Source organism: Anoplopoma fimbria, chromosome 9, assembly GCF_027596085.1.
Source record: "Anoplopoma fimbria isolate UVic2021 breed Golden Eagle Sablefish chromosome 9, Afim_UVic_2022, whole genome shotgun sequence".
Taxonomy (NCBI): Eukaryota; Metazoa; Chordata; class Actinopteri; order Perciformes; family Anoplopomatidae; genus Anoplopoma; species Anoplopoma fimbria.
The window spans coordinates 16890455-16912416 of NC_072457.1; the positions used below are offsets into that span (position 1 = coordinate 16890455).

At 40.4% G+C, this 21962-nt stretch overlaps 1 protein-coding gene and 1 non-coding gene across 5 annotated transcripts in view; both read right to left on the minus strand.

The window, feature by feature from the left end:
- Nucleotides 1-21962, minus strand: part of LOC129095835 (microtubule-associated tumor suppressor 1 homolog) — a 57553-nt gene that overhangs the window by 15386 nt on the left and 20205 nt on the right. For all 4 annotated transcript variants that reach the window (XM_054604413.1, XM_054604412.1, XM_054604415.1 and 1 more), the window contains 5 exons: nt 21273-21455; nt 18703-18933; nt 17676-17843; nt 2018-2136; nt 1124-1471 (listed from right to left, as the gene is read on the minus strand). In XM_054604413.1, coding sequence (XP_054460388.1) covers nt 1124-1471; nt 2018-2136; nt 17676-17843; nt 18703-18933; nt 21273-21455 — 1049 coding nt within the window. The remainder of the gene's footprint in view (nt 1-1123; nt 1472-2017; nt 2137-17675; nt 17844-18702; nt 18934-21272; nt 21456-21962) is intronic.
- trnah-gug (transfer RNA histidin (anticodon GUG)) lies at nt 4412-4483 on the minus strand. Its single transcript has one exon. It is a non-coding gene; the product is annotated as a tRNA-His (tRNA).

A 21962-nucleotide genomic window follows, 5' to 3' on the forward strand; every position in this document is an offset into this window, starting at 1 on the left:
GGGTGCTTTGCTCTAATTCACCAAAGGGGAAAGATGGTGTGCAATAACTGAGTGTTTCCCCTCATTTACTGCCTTGAAGCTGCGTTAGAGCATAATGTATTTACATGTGCAAACATGTCCACCTTATCTTCCTTTAAAGTGGTGTGGTGCTACAGCAGAAGAAAGGAACCCATCTCCACGAAATGATGCTGCAGATTCCCCTTATTAAACAGAAATACTATTATTATTTCTGGGGGAACTCTCACTAGCTCGTTCCATGCAACATATTTTCATTGAACAGCAGAGAAAGTTCCATCCAGAGAAAACTCATTCAAAAATAAGTCTCAACCTACTACCCTACAGCCACACTAGAAAAACACAGACACCATTTTTTATGTGATTATAATGACGTAAACAGCCATGCTGGTGCCAAGGAGGTCCAGTGAGAGATAACATAAATTAAAGATAAACATGCATAACAGCACAACAAAGTGGACTCAGTTTACTTGTGCTGTAGGAGAGTAAAATATGGTTTATTTGTTAACTGTGTCAGTAAACTTGAGAAGAATCCCCTCATTAAAGCTGCACAAAACATTAGCTTGCTAACTAGCCTGCAGATGTAAAAGGCGTAGCAACCAATATTGGCCTCTACTGGATACATTAAACCCACAGGGAAAGCCTATTTCCTCCAAGCTAACTTTTGATGTTATGAAACACGTCACAGTTGGGATCCAAAAGATTTTGGAGGCCATAATTTACAGAATGAGGGGCAGTATCTCTGTATGCAAAGCAGACATGCTCAGACAGGACAGTGATCACTTTAGCTGTCCAGATATAAATCATAGCTAGCTGACGGCCGTGTGTGGCTCAGAGGTAGAGAGCGTCGTCTTCCAATCAGAAGATTGGCTCTAGTCCATGTCGATGTGTCCTTGGCATGACAGACCCATGTTGCAAATGGGGTTAGTTAGCCACGATGTGCAGGTTGCACCTTGCATGGTAGCCACTGTCATCAGTGTATTAATGGAAATGAATGAGTGAATGACATGTAGTGTTAAAACGCATTGAGAGGTCGGAAGACTAAAAAAGGCTCTTGTGGTGTGAGTTTGTTTTGACTGTTTGGTAAACATAGAAATAAGTTCAGTACCTCAGTGAAGAGTTGTTGGATGACTATAGCCAGAGCCTCCACTCTCTTATTCCCCAGGACGAGCAGCTTCCTCAGCTGGTTAATGGCCTGGTTCTTCTTTTCTGCCTGCTCTTTGCTCTGGTTCTGTTTGGCAGCGACCATCCAGTCTGCCACAAGAGCCCCCCCTGTGCCAGACTTGGATGCATTCTGTAGGCGAGATGCGGTTTTGGGGCTGGATCTTGAACCGTTTTTTGCTTTGAACCCTAGACCAGAGGCCCCAGTGGTGCCTGAGCCAGTGTTGTTGGTATCAGGGGCCGGCACTGAGAGAACTGCTGTCACTGGTGCATTAGCATTCACCACGTCTGGTACCTAGCAAGAAAAAGTACCATATAACTTCTTCATTAAAGACAATTATCAGAATAATTGATTATGAAGGAAAGATATTATTTCATAGGTTACATGAAAAAACAACTCCAATGATTCTTAAAGACTTGTCTTAAGGTAAACCCAAATACAATTTTATTCTTCCTGATGTCTGCGCACAAGCAGTTAGTTGAGAAAAGTAATCGTTTTAAAATGCTGAACCAAATTTTGGAGATAAAGTCTTCATAAGTCTTTTGTTAACACAAAAAGAAGATAATATGAATTCAAGAAATACAGATATAAAGATAAGAGAAATTTCTTTGGTGGTTCTCTGACAAACTGTAAGTGCAGGGACACCTCCCATGAAGACAAACATCGAAAGAAAGAAGGAGCATCTTGTGGATCATCACTTTAAATATTCCCATCAAACAACACGCCTTATACTTCCTTTTATCAATCAGAACCTGCTCAGTAAGGTTCTCTGATGTAGTGCCTCGCCCATGACTGAATCTGCATCTTAAAGCTGAAAACTTCAAAAATAAGAGGACATACCAGTTCAGGTGGATAATGCTGCTTTCTCTGGTTGTTTCCTCCTGCGGGTGACGCTGCGTGGGAGCTGCTGCTGTTGTTTGTAGATCTTGCAGGCACCTCCCGGGGCTTGTTTTTGTCCACTGCAAGAGATTGGTGACCTCTTAGCGTGTGGGTAGAAGGTACAACATTCAACATGGTGTCCATGCACTCCCCACACACTCAGAATACTCACTAAGCCCATTAACAAAGTTGAAATCCCTGCCACAGCAGGCAGGGTCACAACATAAAACTACAAACACTCTTCATCTTCTGAATAGAATACCAATCAAATGTGTGAAAGAAAACACAATAAAGCAAAATAAAGCATATGAACACATACAAAGTGTTGGTCAGTCTAGACTCGACTACCTCAACATCCAAACACAGAAAACAAAAAAACTAAACAAAACCCCTCCATACACACACTCGTCTCATACATCTGCTCGCATCTGGTAAATGAGAATACGCCCTACTGACTGTTCAGGGCTGAGGCAGATGCATCATGGGATTGCGTAGTAATGGTGGTCAGTGTGTGTGTGTTTGTTTGTGTGTGTGTGATGAGCTCTGGGCTGCATTAAGGAGTGCATTACCAGAGACAAAGCATTTAGAGAGAACGCACATCTTTTCTGTCTACTCCTCTGCTCTCCTGTCCCCCACTTCTTCTTTCCCTGCTGACCTCTCTCTCTCTCTCTCTCTCTCTCTCTCTCTCATGCTCCAGAATTTGGCAGATCTTTTTTGAATACTTAGATAATAAAGGATATTGGCCTTATTCATCCCAACATGCAGGGTTTTAACCAGAGTTTTGCTCCGCTTTGCCCAATCATTTGTAGTAAGTGGCCCCACACCCTACTGCCACACAATGCATCGATTCTATAACTAATTAACATCTTTTTTAGCCATGTTTTAGTTCCTCTCTCTCTCTGTATTTATTGGTAGTCATTCCAGATCCAGTTGCACACTTACTGGAAATAAAGCTCACCGTGCTTCAGACTGGGGAAATAAACCTTAGTCATCAGCAACACTACCACCACTGTAAGTATTCACATATTAAATCCCACAAATAAGCTCCAGTGACTGACAGGCTCTTCTCACCCACAGACAGCCAGGCTTCCTGACAAATCACACTTGCTACAAAGATGTCCTCTAAATAATTTAATATAAACCAGCAGACCTTGGTTTAATGTCACAAATGTTTTCTTAGCAGATGTGCAGCCTCTGGGCCAGTAATGCAGTGCAACCTGCAGGACCACGAGTGTTGTGGTGTTATGGTGGTGAGTACTATTTCTGAGGCCTGGGACTGATACATTTAAAATTTGACAAATTTTTGTTGGCAAATGTTATCAGTCGTAGCTGAAACTGACGGCATCGTCAGATACTAACAGAGATAATCATTGGGTACAAGTCATGTTTCATCCTTATTGAGTAAAAAATAGTTCTGCACACAATTTACATTTAAAATCTAATCCAAATGCTACTAAAGAGTCTGTACTCTGGTTTTCAGGCCTGCCCCTGAGGCTAGATACTGCCACCTAGTGGCAACAGAACATGCTGGTCTGGTGTGAACAGAGCATGTGGGTGAGGAACAAGAAAGGTTGTACATAATTGAAATGGATTAGACTGCTGAACACTTCAGTATGAGAGCAATTAGGGTGGAAAATAAATAATTGGCACACATTTAAACAACACTTATCTTCATTTGAGCATTCACTTATATATATGCTCTAAATCAATGAGTCATCTTCTGCAGCATCTAAAACATGCTGCTGCACACTTACCGACACTGAAGGAAAAGACACTAATCCCGTGTGTATGTTTGACTTTTTACAATCTCGTTGATCAGCTCGGTTTCATTACAATAACCCACAGCTTGATAGATCACAAAGCTCCAGATTCATCACTAAAACACAGAAGGTGTTCGCTCTGATCATTAAGTCAGTTTGGGGAAATGTTGGTGAATGTAGAAATATGAAGAAGACTGGAAGGTGAGAACATTTTACATTAATTGTTTGACGAAGATGAAATTGCACACATTTAACAGTAAAAACTAATTCCATATTAATTGCGCTTTAGATGTATATTTTATTTCTCATACTACGGTTGTATGACATAAAACATCATCAAGTTCACTCAAGCCCAAATTCAAATTGCCCAAATTCTTATCCAGGCTTAAAAATGCTGTTAACAAACTGCAGATCAGGTATGAGCACTGATGTGTAATGTAGTGAAAATAAATTATTTTGTTGAAGGATTCAGGGAAACGTGATTATTGAAGGATAGTAAGATAAAATAATCCTTTATTAGTCCCGCAGCGGGGAAATTTGCAAAAGAAAAAAACAAAAAAAAAAACAGCCCATCTGCCGTGACATTGTATCGCAATGCCGTGACCCGGATTCGAACCGGGGTTGCTGCGGCCACAACGCAGAGTACTAACCACTATACGATCACGGCGAGCTACGATGAGCTGGCTAGTGCGTGTGCATGTGAGAAAGATCCAGTACATTGTCACATTTTACAAACACACACGCACTGTTCCAAATGCTTCTATGTATTAGTCATAGAGGGAAATATTTACAGTATGTCCATCTTAAATCCTCTCTACCTCACTTAACATTGTACACTTAAGAATGTTGTATACTGTGACACTGTCAACTTCTTTAAATTGGACAGTCAGTGAGCATAAGATGCATTACAATACTCCTCTTATTTGTATGTCTGCCCTCAAAAGAAAGTATAAAACATGACACACACTAAATTACATTAAATGAGGGCTGACAACAAGTATCTCAGTTAGCGTTAATTCATATACACAGCATTTCCTTTTCTCTGCTTTTGAAATAGTTATTTTAAATCAACTAAATGAGCTAGCAATTTATTCAACAGCAGTTGTTAAAGGTAAACAAAATGAACATCACAACATCTCCAGTGATATAAGTAAATAATGCTCATATTTCATTAGTGTCCCTACATATTTGTTTAATTTCCATCTTCAACTGATCCTTCACTAAGCCCTGCTACTCCGTCAAACTGTCAGAGCTACCATGGAGCCACTCTGTCACTAACTGCAGTGCCTCAAGAAATATTGTCTAATTTCTGGGACAATAAAAAAGCTTTTTCAGAGAGAAGCAGACAGAAAGGTCTACACTAATGTTTGAAAGATATATTCAGCATTGTAAAACTGATTCAGCAGGGAAAACAGGTTAAAAAGATAAAGATAGAAGCTAAACCTACAGATCACATTGTAAAAGTGAACCACCACTTCACCTGGAGATCTAGACAGTTAAGGAACAACACTGTTCCTGTAAAGCCAGGTAGATCTTTATTCACTTCTACTGTCATTACAAATCAAAGCAGCTTCTGTGGACATTCAGTCTACCTTCAGTAGCTAGTGTAGCATAGAAGTACTATACTCTGCTAATGTTAGCATCAGTAAAGAGTATCAATATTACACAATTATTAACTATGACTAGCTCTAAATCCACAGAACCATCCTGAAAATGATGAAAACCTGAAATGTTTACATGAGAGTCTAAGGAGCCGGATATTTGTCAGACCATGGTCGGAGTTGGCTGATGCTACGATATGATTGGCCAGTCTGCATTCCTGGGGCAGGACTAAGTGAAGGGTCAATTGAAATTTGCAGAAAAAAAGAGAAGCTAATGATTAGATCTGATGTGCATTCTAAACCTGCAAAGCTGAATTACATGAGATGAAACATAAACACAACGGTAAGCTAACATACATGTCAACCAATGCAAAGTCCATTGGAAGCATGGGGATAAGACTGGCTGTTATTGACAATGCAAGTGAGCTGCAAAGACAACACATCTCATGTTGAGTATCTGTCTCTTGATGGAATGTGCAATGGTCTGTGTGTGTGTGTGTGTGTGTGTTGGTGGTGATGATGATTTGTACCTGGAGGCTTCCAGGCAGTCATGCAGAGCTGCTGAGCGCAGACTGAGAGAGAAACAACACGGTTAGCATGCAGATCAGGTTACATAAGTAAAGCAGAAAGAGAGGAATCTATTTCAGTACACGGTAAGATGACCTCCACAACACATAAATGAGATAGGGCTTCATCATATGAATTAGTGGGAGGCTGCATGACCTCAATGATTGGAAAAAATGGGAAAAGCAGCTGAGTTTTATTAGTATATTACTTTCAGTCATTCATGATTATGTTAAATATTGAACATGTTGGAATATTTTGATAGTCACGTATCTTTGTTATGGATTGTATGTTAGCTGTTTTATAAGTATCACTACGTGTCAACCATGTTATTTGTACCAGTCTCATGATCACTCCATAGGACTGCCTGCTGTGTATTTAATAATTTTAGGGTAAACCAGTGAGGGACTGGGGAGTGGAGGAATAAAAAAAGGTGGAGGAGTGGGGACTTTCCTACAAATATTTTAAAACAACAGAAACTGTGTCGTGTCTTCTCTCTAAAATAGCTGTATTTTATTGAACCCCCTGCGAAATGATTTCTCTCGGCACTTAACACGCTCCTTCATTTGAGGGTGTTGATCTAATTGCACATGAATAACATGTTCTACAGTCGAACAGGATGACATCAACCCAAATTATTATTATTATTATTATCGCCCAATGACAGCTGAGATCCACTCCAGCACCCCCGTGACCCTTAACTGGATAAGCGGTTACGGAAGATGAATTAATTAATTCATTATTATCAGTAAAAACTCTGGCTCTAGGTGACATAAAGCTTTAATTAACACAGAGCCAGTGGAGGGAGAAAACTGAGTTTACTGCATGGCCAAATGGTGCTGGCCAAATTAAACACCACGAACAGATTAAAGCTTGATTATTCTGTACGCTTGCCTGCAGTACAAAAAAAGTGTGCCAGAAAAACACACTCCTACTACTACAGGTAGTTGTAGCATACCTAATCTCCTTAATCTGCTGAATTCAGATTTCTCAAATGTATACAGATTTAATATAATCCCTCTTAATAAAGAGGAAGATTCCAACAGGGTGGGGGATTTGGATTTAGCTCAGATTTCTTTTTAGAGCTTAAAATGGCATCCTATAATCAGCGACATTAAAGAGGAACACCATTTAAATGAAGAATACCTGTATGTTATGTCCATGGCCTAACATACTGGACATAAAGTCTTGAGCTGGCCCAAAGACAATAAATGAGAGATTGAATTTGTGGACTCACAAATTGTTTCTTGCTCAAATGAGCTCTATTCTATTCACATGTTGATGTCAAAACATCCCCCTGGGTGCTCTCTGTGTTATCTATAACATGCCTCCAATTCATTGTCTGTGGAGTAGTTCATACTATATACTTGATGATATCACAAATTTGAGTTTCAGCACTTTAGTTTTTGGATTCGGAAGAGATTTGTTTATTTCAACAAATAATTTGGGACCATTGGATTACTTTATAGGAATTTTGAAAAAGGACGTTGTTCCCCTTTAACTATCAAAGTCAAGTGTAATACTTCAAACTTAGATAACAAAATATTGAGCTTTTTACCATAGAGATGTTATAAGGGACAGGCTTATAAGGGGGGACAGATATTTGGGGGGTTTAGGATAAGAGTCTTTTCTTGGTCAAATCCTCTGTCCACTGTTTGGCCAAGATGCCTTGACAAACATCAAAGCAAGATTGCTGATGATCAACTATCAGAATACATTCATTGCGTCTGTACTCCTTTGAGATTCATCTTCCTCATGACTGTTGCCATGGATACAAGTGTGCAGAGCATGACACTCTGCACACTTGAACACGTGAACTATAAACCATCTGATCACCTAGCAACAACCTGTGAGTTATTTTGTAGGCCTGTCTAATAATGATATCATAGTTTTAACAGTATAATAAACTGTTTCCTGTCTATTGCCACTAAAATAAAGACTGGTGAAGTCACATAATTAATAATGAAGGCTTACAGAGGCAGATTTTGGGGATCGCAGGTTGAAGTATTGGATGTTACAGCGGCAAAACATTTCATAGTTCTTCATTTAGATTTTAGCCCATCTTCAAATATGGCCAGCATTAGCAGAGACCAAACAACCCTCTTTTACCAATACTAATCTATTCATGAGGACCTTTTCAATCTTTCTGCTGATTGATATTTTTTCTTCATCTTAAAAAGTCTTTGTTGAAACACACATTTTTGGTGACACTTCAAAGTAACACTGCAGTTGTAAATAACAAACAAGTCAGTCTGGGATTATACAATTATAGTACTAATAAACCACAGAAAATAACTCCTATATGATTATCTTGAGACAACCACTTCATGGCAAGACATCCCACTGAAGACTCTAAAACTGAAGACTCTAAAACCACATGTTGAGTATAGAAGGCCAAAATAGATATTCTCAGTATGAAAATAATACACTGCTCCTCATTAATGACAAGGCAAAGCAACTGCTGTGACATTAATGCGCAGATTATTTAACCAGTAAACCACCAGATGTTTTTGTGTGAAACATAAAGTGTTTTTTGACCTAAAACAACTGTTTATCATTTCACATGAGGTTTCTAGTTCAGATGGAGCGCCAGATGTAGAAAAAGGATGTACTGCACATGACTGTCCTTGATCTCCACAGAGAACATCTCTACCTAGTTTTACTGCAGCCAAAATCTATGGTACGTCTCTGCTGAGCTTGGGGACAATATTCCAGTCCAGCAGATAGAACCTCTCATGTCCTCATCAGACACTACATTAGAAAAAAAACAGCAACCACCACATCAGATTATAGCTTACACGACTGGCCAGCCTCAGCTGCACAATTGCACAGCGTGCAAGAGTGTCACTGCCAAGTGTGTGTGTATGGACACACACATGTGGGGACTAAAGCCAGCTTTAACCTACATTTCAGGGCAATGACAGGCAGCAGCAGGGAAGTGGGTCTCTGGAGCACATGGAGCGCTATAAAACACATTGCATCCAAACACGTGCTGCCAGGCTCAGATGGCCCAGCAGGAACAGACACAGCACAAATGAGAGAGGAACATCGCGATGACAGTGCGACCGAGCTAAATATTTAAGAACAAATTAAGTTTTTTTCCAATCTTCAATGAATAGCAGGGGTTTTCGTTGATTTTTAAGTTCAGATTTTGTAAGGCTTTCCCTTAAAACCTTGCCCTTGCTCTCTAATAGCCCAGGCTTGCGTTTTAAATTTCCCTTCTTCTGCTCAATTTGTATGCTTGGAATCAGATATATAGTTGCTTTCACAGATTTCCTGCGCTCTAGCTTCAGCTCTTCTCCTCACACTCATACAAAAAAGGATGTTTCACGAGCACACAGAAGCTGCCTAATACCCCAATACCTTAGTAAAGATTCCCTGCCTTGTTGTAGTTGAGTTTGCTTTATTAGAGCGTGATGGGCAGTTACTTCCATTGCTTTCTTTAGGACTTTTGGAATGAAAGGACAATTAATATTTACCAGCTCACCATTACTTTTACCATAATAGGTTCACTTCTGTCGGTGTGCTAGAGGGGATCGTAGAGTGGTGTCAGTCAGTGGAGCAAGTTACAGTTTAAGGATCATAGAGCAGAGGCAATCTGAGAGCACACAATCTTGAGCTTTCAAAAGCACACAAAATCAGCCTGAGTTAAAGGGCAGAAGCTGGAGCGCAGAAAATATGTGCTATCAACACTATGTCCAAGTCCAAGACGACAGTTTGAGCAGAAGTAGAATAAATTCAATGGAAAGCCAGTTCTATTTAAGTGCGAGGAAAGGTTTTCGAGGGAAAGCATTACAAAATCTGAACGTGAAATCAATAAGTCATGCTCTCAAATTCAAAGACAACGCTCTTGAATAAAGGCAGGGTAAAAGCTCTAAAGAAAAGGAAGGAGCACATTCTCATGAGCAAAAACCAAATGAGAAAAAATACTGACAACAGAACATAAGCTGATTTGTATGTACCTTGCTGCTGAACATGAAAAAACTATTTAGAGAGTTAAAATGGATAAAGATTACCCAAGACACATGAAAGAAATGAAAGCTTCAGAGTTGGCCCAGCGGCCTAATGGTACTGGCAAGACCCACTTGAAACTTTTGAGATCCAACTTGGGAAGCATCAGCTTAGCTTCTTTGCTCCTTGTAAACTGCGTAAAAGTCGAATTCTCTGGTGATTTAGGTGGATTATCTCAGCCCTGAACTCTTTTTCACAGCTGTTCTTGTTCTATTCCATTTGATATGCACATCATGTTAGTGACGTAAGCCTCCTAACTTGAGCAGCTTTATTGTGGTGTTTAAATGTTCAGCTCTAGTTCACTGTGGTCAGTGGAGACTAAAGAGCTAACCCCGCAACCTAAGCAATGCTAACATTGAGCAATAAACTTCACTCTATGCCAATATAATGCTAATATCGTGTCTTGTTAGCTTGGCGGGCTAAGCCCAAAGAGTTATTTCCAAAGACGTCCTCTGTCTCACCGTCCACATAGCTCTAAGGCCACAAAAACAATAAATGTTTTGAAGAACACAGTAGTAGAACACAGTAGTATAATGCTTAATACAGTGCCTCCTGTATGAAATAATAAACACCATAAAGACTCCCTGCCATACTCAGATGTTACAAGCCGTCAACAAATAGAAAGCCCTCTTTTAAATGGTTAAATAAGTAAAGCCAGATGCGGCTATTTCTGGCTTATGTATGTGTGTGAGTGACATGGACTGTGCCTCTCTATGCATGAGCATCACAGCTAAAAAGGAGCCTGAAGCCACGGCTCTTCATCACGCCACTGCTCAAGCTCTCGTGCAGAAAGCTTTCAATCAAACACATGCACAGACTCGTGTACACACACTTGTATTAAGACACGTGACGGCCCTATTGTAAATCTACATATACATGGCGACTGTGTTAGCTGCCGGCATATAAAATTCTGAAAGCCCCCACAGTGGTAGGGAGAAGGAGGCAAAAATGGCTTCCAACACCATGCAGGGAAACAGGAGGAGCCAGAAGAGGAGGAGGAGGTGCTGTGAGACAGTGATTTAGCCTTTGAGGCTGATGTGGGATCAGGCTTGACATTCTGTTGGCTAAAAATGAATCTAAAAAAATGGGCAAGAAAGCTGATCCTTCACTTTATTAAAGGGCCACCACACAAAACAGACAAAGTCGGAGGAAGACAAATTGAAAAGAGGGATGCTGTGAGATGAAAAAGGGTAGACAATAATATATATGCCACATTAACTTAAAGACATCATTATTTCAAAATCATTGATGCTTTGAGGTTTACTTATCACAAAGGGGATAGCTTAAGTGTATCTTCAGCAGATGAAGAATTTATGAATTATGAGGATTTCTCTGAGAGCACATCATAAAGAGTAAGATGATGGGAAACAGCTTGATGGATGAGCAGACTGGTGTAAAACTGGGAAAATCATAAATTTCTTAAAGCAGCTATCGAGGATGGGATGGAATAACAGATGGTTTTCAAATTTGTGATGCACTACAGGGATCAATCTGTTGGCCTGAAACATGTGTTAATTGACTGGTGGAAAATGGATGTGTTGAAAGGATTAAACAATTGATGGCTGGATGATGGGAGAGCATGGAGGACAGTGACATTTCCAGACCTGCGTGGAAGACCACAGTGTTCTTCCTGCATCCTGACAGCAGCTGAAGGTTTCGGAAAAGTCCTTTGGCTGTAAGCTTCACATGGAAGTTGGAAAGCGACAGTCTGGGAGACCATAACATTGTCTCCGTTTGTCTTCCAACACTCTCAAGGTTTGATTTAGACTGAGGTTTCCAGTCTGAGTTGTCTTTTGTGTATGAACTTAGACTCTTAGCTCCTTCTCTGCTCCTCCACAACCTCAAACAGTCCTGAGCTGCAGGAAATATTGACCCAGTTTTTTCTTCTTCTTGTCAAAATTCCCAAAGCATTTTGTACAAGAATAATTTAAAAATGCACCGTAGTTGCTCCACCTGAAGTGTTAACCCTCTGGATGAATACAAATGTCCCTCTCTTCGTCTTCAATTCAAGAAGTGAAAATATTTAGACATGAAGAATCAAGAAAACATTTAGAGATTTTCACTGCTGGATTTGTGCCTTGCATCTCAATGACAGCCATGTGGAGATCAGGAAAAAAAAGACAAAAAGAGGAATTTGAATTAAAAGGGGAAAATGTGGCCTTGGTAGAGAGGAAAATAGAAGCATTAAAAGAACACAGTGGAAAAAAATTCTCTGTTAATGCGCTAGCTGTCCTTCATCCATTCAAAACCAAGGAGTTGCCACTGAAAAACAACAAGATAAAAGCAGAAGGACAACTGGTATCTGTAGACCGGCCAATAAAATAAAATAAAATGGCGCCAAAAAAAGCTTTGTGCTCCACTGTCGTCCAGGTGGTAATGAATCATCCAAATATAAAAGATGGAGCAAAGCAGAGAGGCAGTAGTCACATGTGTGCGTGTGTGTGAGAGAGAGAAGAGAAAATCCTCATTGCGGTGATGATTATTAGTCCATCTCTGGTGTTACGTGCAAAACACATAGCGATCCGTCCCACTGAGTTGTGTGTCTGTGTCTACTGCCCTCCCGTACACACACATGGTGGGTGGTTGGACAAAGACGAGCATCTATACACTCCCTCTATTTTACTGCCGTTTCAAAAGCTCTGTGAAGCCAGTACGTACACGTACACACACACGATAGGAGGGGGAGTGGGTGGAATTTGAATAATCTGTTTCTGCTGCTCTGCTGGCTCCCTCCTTCCCTCCCCCTCACTCTCCCCCTCTCTCTCTCTCTCTCTCTCTCTCAGTCTCAATGAGAGATGTGTCAGAGATGAATCATGTCAAGGTTAGATGTGATGAAACCCCGGAGATGGTGGGAGGAGCCTCTCTCACTAACAAGCACACACACATGCATCTGTGTCTCTTCATCTCTCAGTGGCAGGTGCCATTTACACAGCATAAAACTTGACAGGAGCTTCCTCTGCTTCCTCTTACAACAAATACATTATATTAGACTGTATTCTCAAGATAAAAGTATAAAAGTATAACTGCATGCTTTTAATTATCAAAATAAGTTCTCAATCATCACCTTTACTGTAAAAAAGTTAAATTTTACAGGATATCTTGTGGATTTAAAATAAAAAAATGTTTTCCCTTAATATCCCATAATGTAATAACTGAATTTAGAGATGCTAGTGCAGTGCCCAAAACATGCTTGTTCAGAACAGGCCGAATGCTTAGCCTTTGTTGTTAGTGCCTGCAGCTATATAGAGAAACACTGCGCTTCCTTGGGTTCTTAGCAATCGGCTACTCACAGTCAGAGAGAGCAGTGAAAAAGACACTCTGGTTCAGGAAAAAAACATCAGTGCCAGACTTTACCATTAGGCAAGGTAAGCAACTACCTTGGCGCCAACTAAAAGAGCCCGAAAAGCTATAGATTTATAATGAATGAGAAAGAGTGAAAATATCTAAAAGTATTAGCAGTTATTGATTTAATATGATGTTATGATAATTGTTGAATTATGTTACTATTCTACCTCATTGTAACTAAAATGAATTAAAAAGCGTCAAATGCACTCAACTGCAATTCACTGAGTACTTCTAACTCAGAGGAAAACATTGCAGTACTACCTTTTCCTGACGGGGAGACTTGGCGACATTGCAGATTCTGATGTAACTCACAAAATATACCATAATTTAAATATAATAAATTATTAATAACTGAACTATCCAACTATCCAAGTGCATAGCCGTGGTAATGCTGTTCTTTTCGCTCAAAGGCCATCCTTAACATTATAACACTACTTTAGGAATAGGGGTGTCAAACAGCAGCTGGCGGTACCAAGGTTTTGCACTCTGCAGTTCACATTACCGCAGTTTCATAAGCATGTCGGAGAACTACTATCTTTCATGCAAGAAAGTAAGCGTAAGTTAGATTCACAATATGTGGTCAGTTTATCCAAATAACACTTGTATGGAAATTTGCAGTGAACGTTTTCAAAGACGTAACAGCCGCTACTGTGAGCCTTGAACCAGCCCTGAATACTTCAGTTTACCCATAGTGTGAACAGTCTTCTGGTAACATCACACTCAATATTTCTAACACAGTCAAGAAACTAAAATGCACAGGTTGTCAGGCCCTGCTTGGCAGTGTTATTTTGCCAGCCATATACTGTACATAACTTATGATGATACTGCTCTCCCAACATAAAATGAATCTATAAATATATGTTAATATGTATATTACTGTGGCAGCTGGGCAGCTCTTTCAGCCATCGGCTGATTCTACCAAAGAGCAGGACGGAGCGCTTCAGACGCTCATTTGTGCCCACTGCCATCAGACTGTACAACAACAGCGGAGACCACAGTCTGTCATCATGCTGACCAGCCCCCCCCCATGTGGATATACTGCACATTTTTATTCCTGTTCTATCTTTATTTTGTTGTATAGTATGTGTATTTATTGTCTGTGTCTGTGTAGTTGTATAGTATGTGTATTTATTGCCTGTGTCTGTGTAGTTGTATAGTATGTGTATTTATTGTCTGTGTCTGTGTAGTTGAGCTGCTGCAACACTTGAATTTCCCCCATGGGGATCAATAAAGGAATATAATAATAATAATTATTATTATTTGTTGTCCTGTTATTTTCTATTTCTATGTAAGTACATTGAGGGAGATGCAAAAAAAACTAAGTCAAATTCCCTGTATGTGCATGCATACTTTGCCAATAGAGTTGTTTCATATTGTTGAATGGCAAGCTGTGTGTGTTGTTTGTGGCTCCGTTTGTGGCACAGTTTGTCGAGTTATGACTTTGCCGTATTAGGAAAAAGATTGCTTACAAGTGAGACTCTCTCACACACGGCAAGCCCCAGCATACGCCTTTTCTTCAGTTTATATTTTTATGTAATCATAACTGCCTTTGGCCACATGGTGCCCTCTTAAGAAACAAGGTGACAACTCAGACAAACAAGCAAGAAAGAGAAACTTGGTCATTCACAACTACAGAGGTAACTGTACTTGAACCACAAATCGTGTGTTTACATTGACTCAACTGCTGGATATGACATACTTGTCTATATTGCAGTGCTTTGTGATGAAGCTGTTAAGATGCACTTTTACACAAAAACCTTTGCCTTTTAAAACTTTAATTTGCAAGGTACAGCGCATGAGATACAAGTATGACAAAAAAAGATAACCAAAACAGCTTTCAAAAATTACAACCCATGACAAATTATCCCGAGAGCATAACTCAGCTCAATGGCAGTTAAACCAGGGCCCTGTGTATGTATGTATATGTATCAATAATCAGAATCAATGATGTTTATGTCCAATACAGACAAAAAGAGCTAAAGAAACCAACTGGGTCCTTTAAAAGGCCACACTGCTAACCACTGTTGGCTAAGGGCTGCTGTGGTGTGTGTGAATGAGAGAGAGGTGAGGAGGTGTGTGTGAATGTGTGGGGTGGTAAAGCATGTCTGTGACAGCATGTCTGTGACAGCATGTCTGTGAGCAGGGGCTCCCCACAGCCCTTAGAGAGACTTCCAAGCCCCTGCTGCAGATGGGAGGCAACTAGGCGCCTGGGTCCAGTCCAGAGTCACCACATCGGGGGATGCTGCGACACAGGCCTTGGATTCACAGGGCCCGCATGGAGGAAATCAACTGTACTTTACGAAATATACGCATTCCAGTAAATACGACCAGGGCTTTTAATTCTCATACATTAAGATACCACCTGTAAGGTCACATGTATCTGCTGCTTGCATTACTAGGTGAAAAACCTGTTTGATACCGAAATCATTTCTACAGCTGCTTTAAATGGGTTTTTTGGTGTGACATGACATCAAAAGTGTGGGACTTAGTCATTTCCTATTACTAATTGCTTGCGTCAACCAGTGAACAAATGAGAATTTACTGCTTAAAAACTGAGTGTTTCAGCAAACTAAACTCAAAGAATAAATTCAACTTAAGTATTGCTGAGATGCAATTATTTCAAAGATCATCATTTCATCATGTGTGTATCTTGAGCAGTAGAGGGATGATAAATGTTTGTTTAAGCTACCAGGGTATGAGAAGTAGTCAGTCAGCCGAGGTATGTGTGTTTGTGTGTGAACACAACTTCCTGTAAGTCGCTTTGGATAAAAGCGTCTGCTAAATGACTGTAATGTAATGTAATGTAATGTAATGTAATGAACAGCTGGAGAGTAAACATCCAGCATTGAAAAACTGATTTACAGAATGCAAAATGAATGCTGCTAAATATTTTTCTAACCAATCATACCAACCGTGTCCTGCACACAGTCAACAAACTAATACAGCTCTTTATCACTCAGGGAAGTTTCAGCTTGTTAGGGTCTAAAACTGGAACTATCAAATTCCTCCTTTTTAATGTGAGGTTCATTGCTGATGGAAGCCACGATGTGGAACTAGTTAAATTCCATGAGCAAACACCTTACATTTATAATGCATAATATTTGCTATAAAAAACAACAACATCAGATCAAGTTATGGTAAATGTCTGATATATTTTCCTCTCGTACCCTTTAGAAACACTTTAAACAGGCCCTATTATGCTATTTTCCGGGTGCATATTTTTATCTCAAGTAACAGTTACAACATGTTTACATGCGTTAATGCTCATAATCCGCCTTGTTTTTCTCATCCTGGCTGTCCTGCAGCACCTCTTCTCACCCTCTCTCTGAAATGCTCCGTTGTAGCGCTTGCTCCTCCCTCAAGAAAGCAAAGTATGCTCTGATTGGTCAGCTAGCCCGCTCTGTTGTGATTGGTCAATGGCTCACATTTTTAAAAACGCTCTCTCCAGAGAATGACAAATGAACAATAGCTCCTAACAGGGGTCCAAACCCAGGTCTCCTGGGTGACAGACTGATGTCTTAACCACTACACCATGGTAGATGTGAACTGCAGCTCTATCTTTTTGTTTTATTTTTGAGTGCGGACTAAACTAGCCGGAGAGTTTTACGTGACTTTCGTTACATTGTGACCTCATAAAGTTACAGAAATGAAGGAGAGAATTCAATCGAGTAGTTTCAGGCAGCTCAGGAGCAGTGTGTCTGAGGGGGAGGGTAACTCCTTTTAGGCGTGGACTTCAGGTTTTACACTCTACGGACCTTTTACATGTAAGAAAATATATATAACACAAGTGGAAAAGCATAATAAGGCCTACTTTAAAGACATTTTTCAGCTGCATGAATTAGTGGCTATCAATAGCCCCAATATGCATGAATTCTTGTTTAAAATTATATCAAGGCCACATGACAGCAAAATCCTGCCTGTTTGGCACAGAGCGTTCATGTGGTTGTAGTTTGAACATCATTCAAACTACAACCACATGTGTCAGCGCACACAAATCACCCTGAGTTTCTGTATAATGCTGGATGCTTGCCATTGTAGCTACTTCCAAGAGTCCTGGGATAACTGCTGTTTTGAGACGCTGACACACCTGCACCCCTTATACACACACATCTCTTCTTGCCAACCAAGAAGCAACCACTTCTGAAAAGTGAAGCCAATGCGGAAGTGCCTTAAACTTGCATTCTTTCTAATGGCCATCAGGGGGAGACTCCTCTGGTTGTAAAAAGAAGTCTGATTGAAAGACGATGAGAAAATGACGAGGTCTATGTTGCCAACACACAACATGAGTACAAAAGCACAAACACACACACTGACAGACAGCCTTTAACATTCCCTTACCTGTGCTGTTTAGTCGACTGAGTCTTGCTGAGCCGGTTCTTTGCAAGGGATACTGGGATGCCTGCTTTGACAGGCCCTGATTGGCAGCAGGAGCTATCTTTTCTGCTATTTGATGGGCGGCTGCTGTCTTTGCTGTGTTGTTATTGGTGACTGTTGGGGCTTTCAGACCTGTGAAGAGGACACAGAAGAAGTCAAAGCCCATCACATAACTTCTCTTAAGGGTTTTGTGTGACTTGCTGACCAGATGATAATGCTCAAACTTTCCTGTTGCAGTTAAGATAGCTGCAAATGTAAAAGCAATTGACCCTGATCTGAGGTCCAGGTTCCCAGAGTTAAACAACTCATGACATACTGCTCTCCCCTACATGAAAACACATAAGCTGCTTTTATTAATAAATTGGTATTGATAATGCAGAATCTAGCCTTGTATTACTTGGTATTGAATTGTAATCAAACTTTGCGGAATTGCAGACCCCAACAGTTAGTTACAAAAAAATAGTCATCAAACAAGTATATCATTCAAATCATATTGAAAACAGTAAGTTAATGGGTAAATGTGGTTTATTTGGGTCACTCACTCACAAATACACATAAATATACACACAGTTGTGTTTTCATGACTTTTGATGACATTACATTGACTTATTCATTTCCTGGAGACTTACCTGAAAATTAACTTCTACCAGCCTAACCTTAACCTTACCTAACCTTAACCTGATCCTAACCTTAAACCAAGTCTTCAACTTAAAATGTAATGGTATGATATACATGGGGACATGCATTTGGTCCCCAAAAGGAATGCAATTCCCCCAAAAGTGACATTGTAAACAGATCTATATTCCCACAAGACCGGTATAACACACATCCCACATACATCACACACACACACACACACATCCCACACACACACATACATCACACACGCACACGCACACACGCACACGCACACACACACACACACACACACACACACACACACACACACACACACACACACACACACACACACACACACACACACACACACCTGTAGCAGTGGTCCTGGCCGGCAGTGACAGAGCTCTGCTCCTCAATGCATGAGGCTTTGGAGCAGCAGTGACACTACTGGTAATGGCGTCACTGGGAATGTTCGTGCTACTGGTAGCTGCAGTACTGGAGATGAGGGGCTTCTCCTTGTGCTGGCTGCCTACAGGAAGTGTGCTTTTGCTGGGCTGGTCATCTGACTTGGTTCCTGTTGTTGCTGGAGCTCCTGGAGATGCTGGAGAAAATGAAGGAAATAGGATACAGGATATATTCAATTAATAAGAATTGCTTTATATAGACTGAAGAGCAGAACTGTTCGAATGTTCATTTTTTTTAATATCAATGTAGGGAATCCTTTTAAAAATGATATAACAACTAATGGAGAAAATAACAGAGAAAAAAAGAGGATGAGGAGACAAGAGACAAACTTCCTTTGTGCAGCAGAGAATTGAAATGTAAACTTAGGTGGTGTATGTAAGGACGTTCAACAGAGATGAGTTGTCACAAAAACTAAATGTTAGTGTGTTCCTGTAATTCTTCACCTCAAACATACAGACATGCAACACTGTTTGGCATATTTGAAAAAGGGCACACATCCCAACTCACCCAAAATACACTCAGCAATATTAAGCCCCGCAGGAAATTATGGAATTATTCAGAGAGTACATTAGGATGCTATATCTGAAGTTCTTTGATGGCTATCTAATATAAACACTGTCATCTGTCTTAGGTAGTTATCGCTCCATTTGTGCTAATGGGAGACAGAAGAAATGGGAGGATGTGGGTGGTGTCTAGGTTGTCAATGAGACTCAAGGTTCCTAGCATCTCATTTGTTAGAATATATTAATACAATTGCAATAGTGTGAAATGTTTATGTAAATTTAACATTCTTCATGTCAGATACAATCATTTGTCCCAGGTTAGTACTTGTGTGTGTGTGTGTGTGTGTGTGTGTGTGTGTGTGTGTGTGTGTGTGTGTGTGTGTGTGTGTGTGTGTGTGTGTGTGTGTGTGTGTGTTTAAAGATGTGTGAAGGGGATGTTAAACCACTGGGGTTTGTGAAGTACAAAAGAGAATGAAAGGACAAATTCTGTCCAACGTAAATATGTGGGTTTCTTTCACCATGTTGACACCTACAGCTCACTTGCTGTACATGATCCGATTTATCGGGAGAGGTTAAGCAAAAAAAGTGCAACTGAAATGCACAGAGGGCATGTTGCATGCTGTTCTAACTCACTGGCACCTTCAGCAGATGTGGGGACACAACGCTTCAGCTGCCACCTCTGAGACCTCATGGTCATGGCTATATCCAGAAAATGTGCAGTATTCCCCAATGCCCTGTTCTGGGGGGCTCTCTATTAGGAGGCAGGATGCAATAGCCACGCTTTCTGTCTACTCAAGGCTTTTCCCCTAAGAGGGACGGTCTGAGGAGGGCTGAACTGTCTGCACAGGTGGTGCAGGCCATCCAGATGGCAAGAGCGGGGCTCAACCATTGGCTGTTACAGGGCAAAGTGGTCAGGGTTCCAAAGTTGAGGCATACAATACCAATGTTCATGTGGAACAGCATGTCAAAGAGCAGTAGATGAGGTCTGTGGAGCACAGTCAATATGTCAACAGTACAGCTGCAGAGTAAGAATATTATGCACAATATGGTTTTTTGCCATTTATTTTCACGAGACAGATCTGTCCAGAGCTCCGTGTAAACAGCTGAACCCAGGTATAAATAAATGAGTCATTAAACTAACTGAGGATGCACACCACTACACTGATACTCTTCTCTGATACAATTAAATACAAAACGTAAATATTACCATGGGAACTAGGAAATGTAAGCTGGTTACCATAACAACCTAGCAATCTGTAACAATTACTGCGATGTGTTACTGTGAGTGAGAAAAGAAAGCAAAAAACTGCAGAGCTGAAGTGTGTATTTATATATGTCTATTCTGTGTGACAAACATTCTCAACTCAACGTTTCGTGTTTCTCAGTCTATATTTTTGAAGGGACGTTCAGAAGAGGTTTGTAGCGCCTCCGAACAGCAAGAACTGAAGGCCCAAATGAGAAAATGAGGAGATCCCTGCCACATAGGAATGACACTTTTAGTGATATAAAATAGTATATTAAACTTAATAAACATGTTTTTTTTGTGTTAAGAGTTTGTGTAGGGATGATTTGTCCTTCAAAGAAAAGCACTGTAGGCAATGCACACAAACAGACAAACATATCATCTGTATTCTGAGTCCTTGAGCAGTGGTGATGCCAGTGTATAACAGAATGAGAGAAACTTACTGTATAACTCACTCCAGCAGCCTGTTTGTATTATTTATTTCAGTACACTCTTAGCAGCTGATTGTATATGACGGTGTTTGTGTGTGTGTGTGTGTGTGTGTGTGTGTGTGTGTGTGTGTGTGTGTGTGTGTGTGTGTGTGTGTGTGTGTGTGTGTGTGTGTGTGTGTTTGTGTGTTTTGTGTGTACGATGGAGACTCTGCATTTGTGTGGGTGCTTGAGAAAGAGAAAGGCAAGTCAGTTAAGTTGTGTTTGAGGGAGAGGGAAAAAGAGAGGCCCACCCACTTACATTTACTTGTGGCTCCACTGATCTCGGTGCTTCCCAGTAATGAGTGGCTTGTGGGTAATCCCTTCACAGGAAGTTTTGACGCGGCAGGTCTTCTGACTGGCCCTGTTGCCTGCTGAATGGTTGGTTTAGAGTTGGATGTTGCGAGACCCAGGACAGCTGTGGTGGTGCGAGATTTTCGGATACCTGGGAGACAGAGTAATACAGAAGGTAATAAATGAGCTTTATTTATCATACAGAAATGGACTTTGAAAATATTTTTTTATTATATAAATAATGTTTTCTGTGAGCTGACCATTCATAATATAAAAAAGGCAGGTATTCATGGCATGTATAGGTAGACAATTAGCTTCACTACATCCATTTAGTACCATTACATTACATTACATTACAGTCATTTAGCAGACGCTTTTATCCAAAGCGACTTACAGGAAGTGTATTCAACATAGGTATTCAAGAGAACTACTAGTCACCAGAAGTCATAAGTGCATCTCCTTTCTTAAACAAGCATCTTAAAGCATAAACCAGAGCAAAAGTATAGTGCAGAGGCAAATTACTACGAAAACAATAATTGCAACAGACTAATACGAATACAATAAGTGCTACAAACTAATACGGATAGGATAAGTGCAGTAAACGAATACGAATACAATAAGTGCAGCGACTAATACGAATGCAATAAGTGCTACGAGG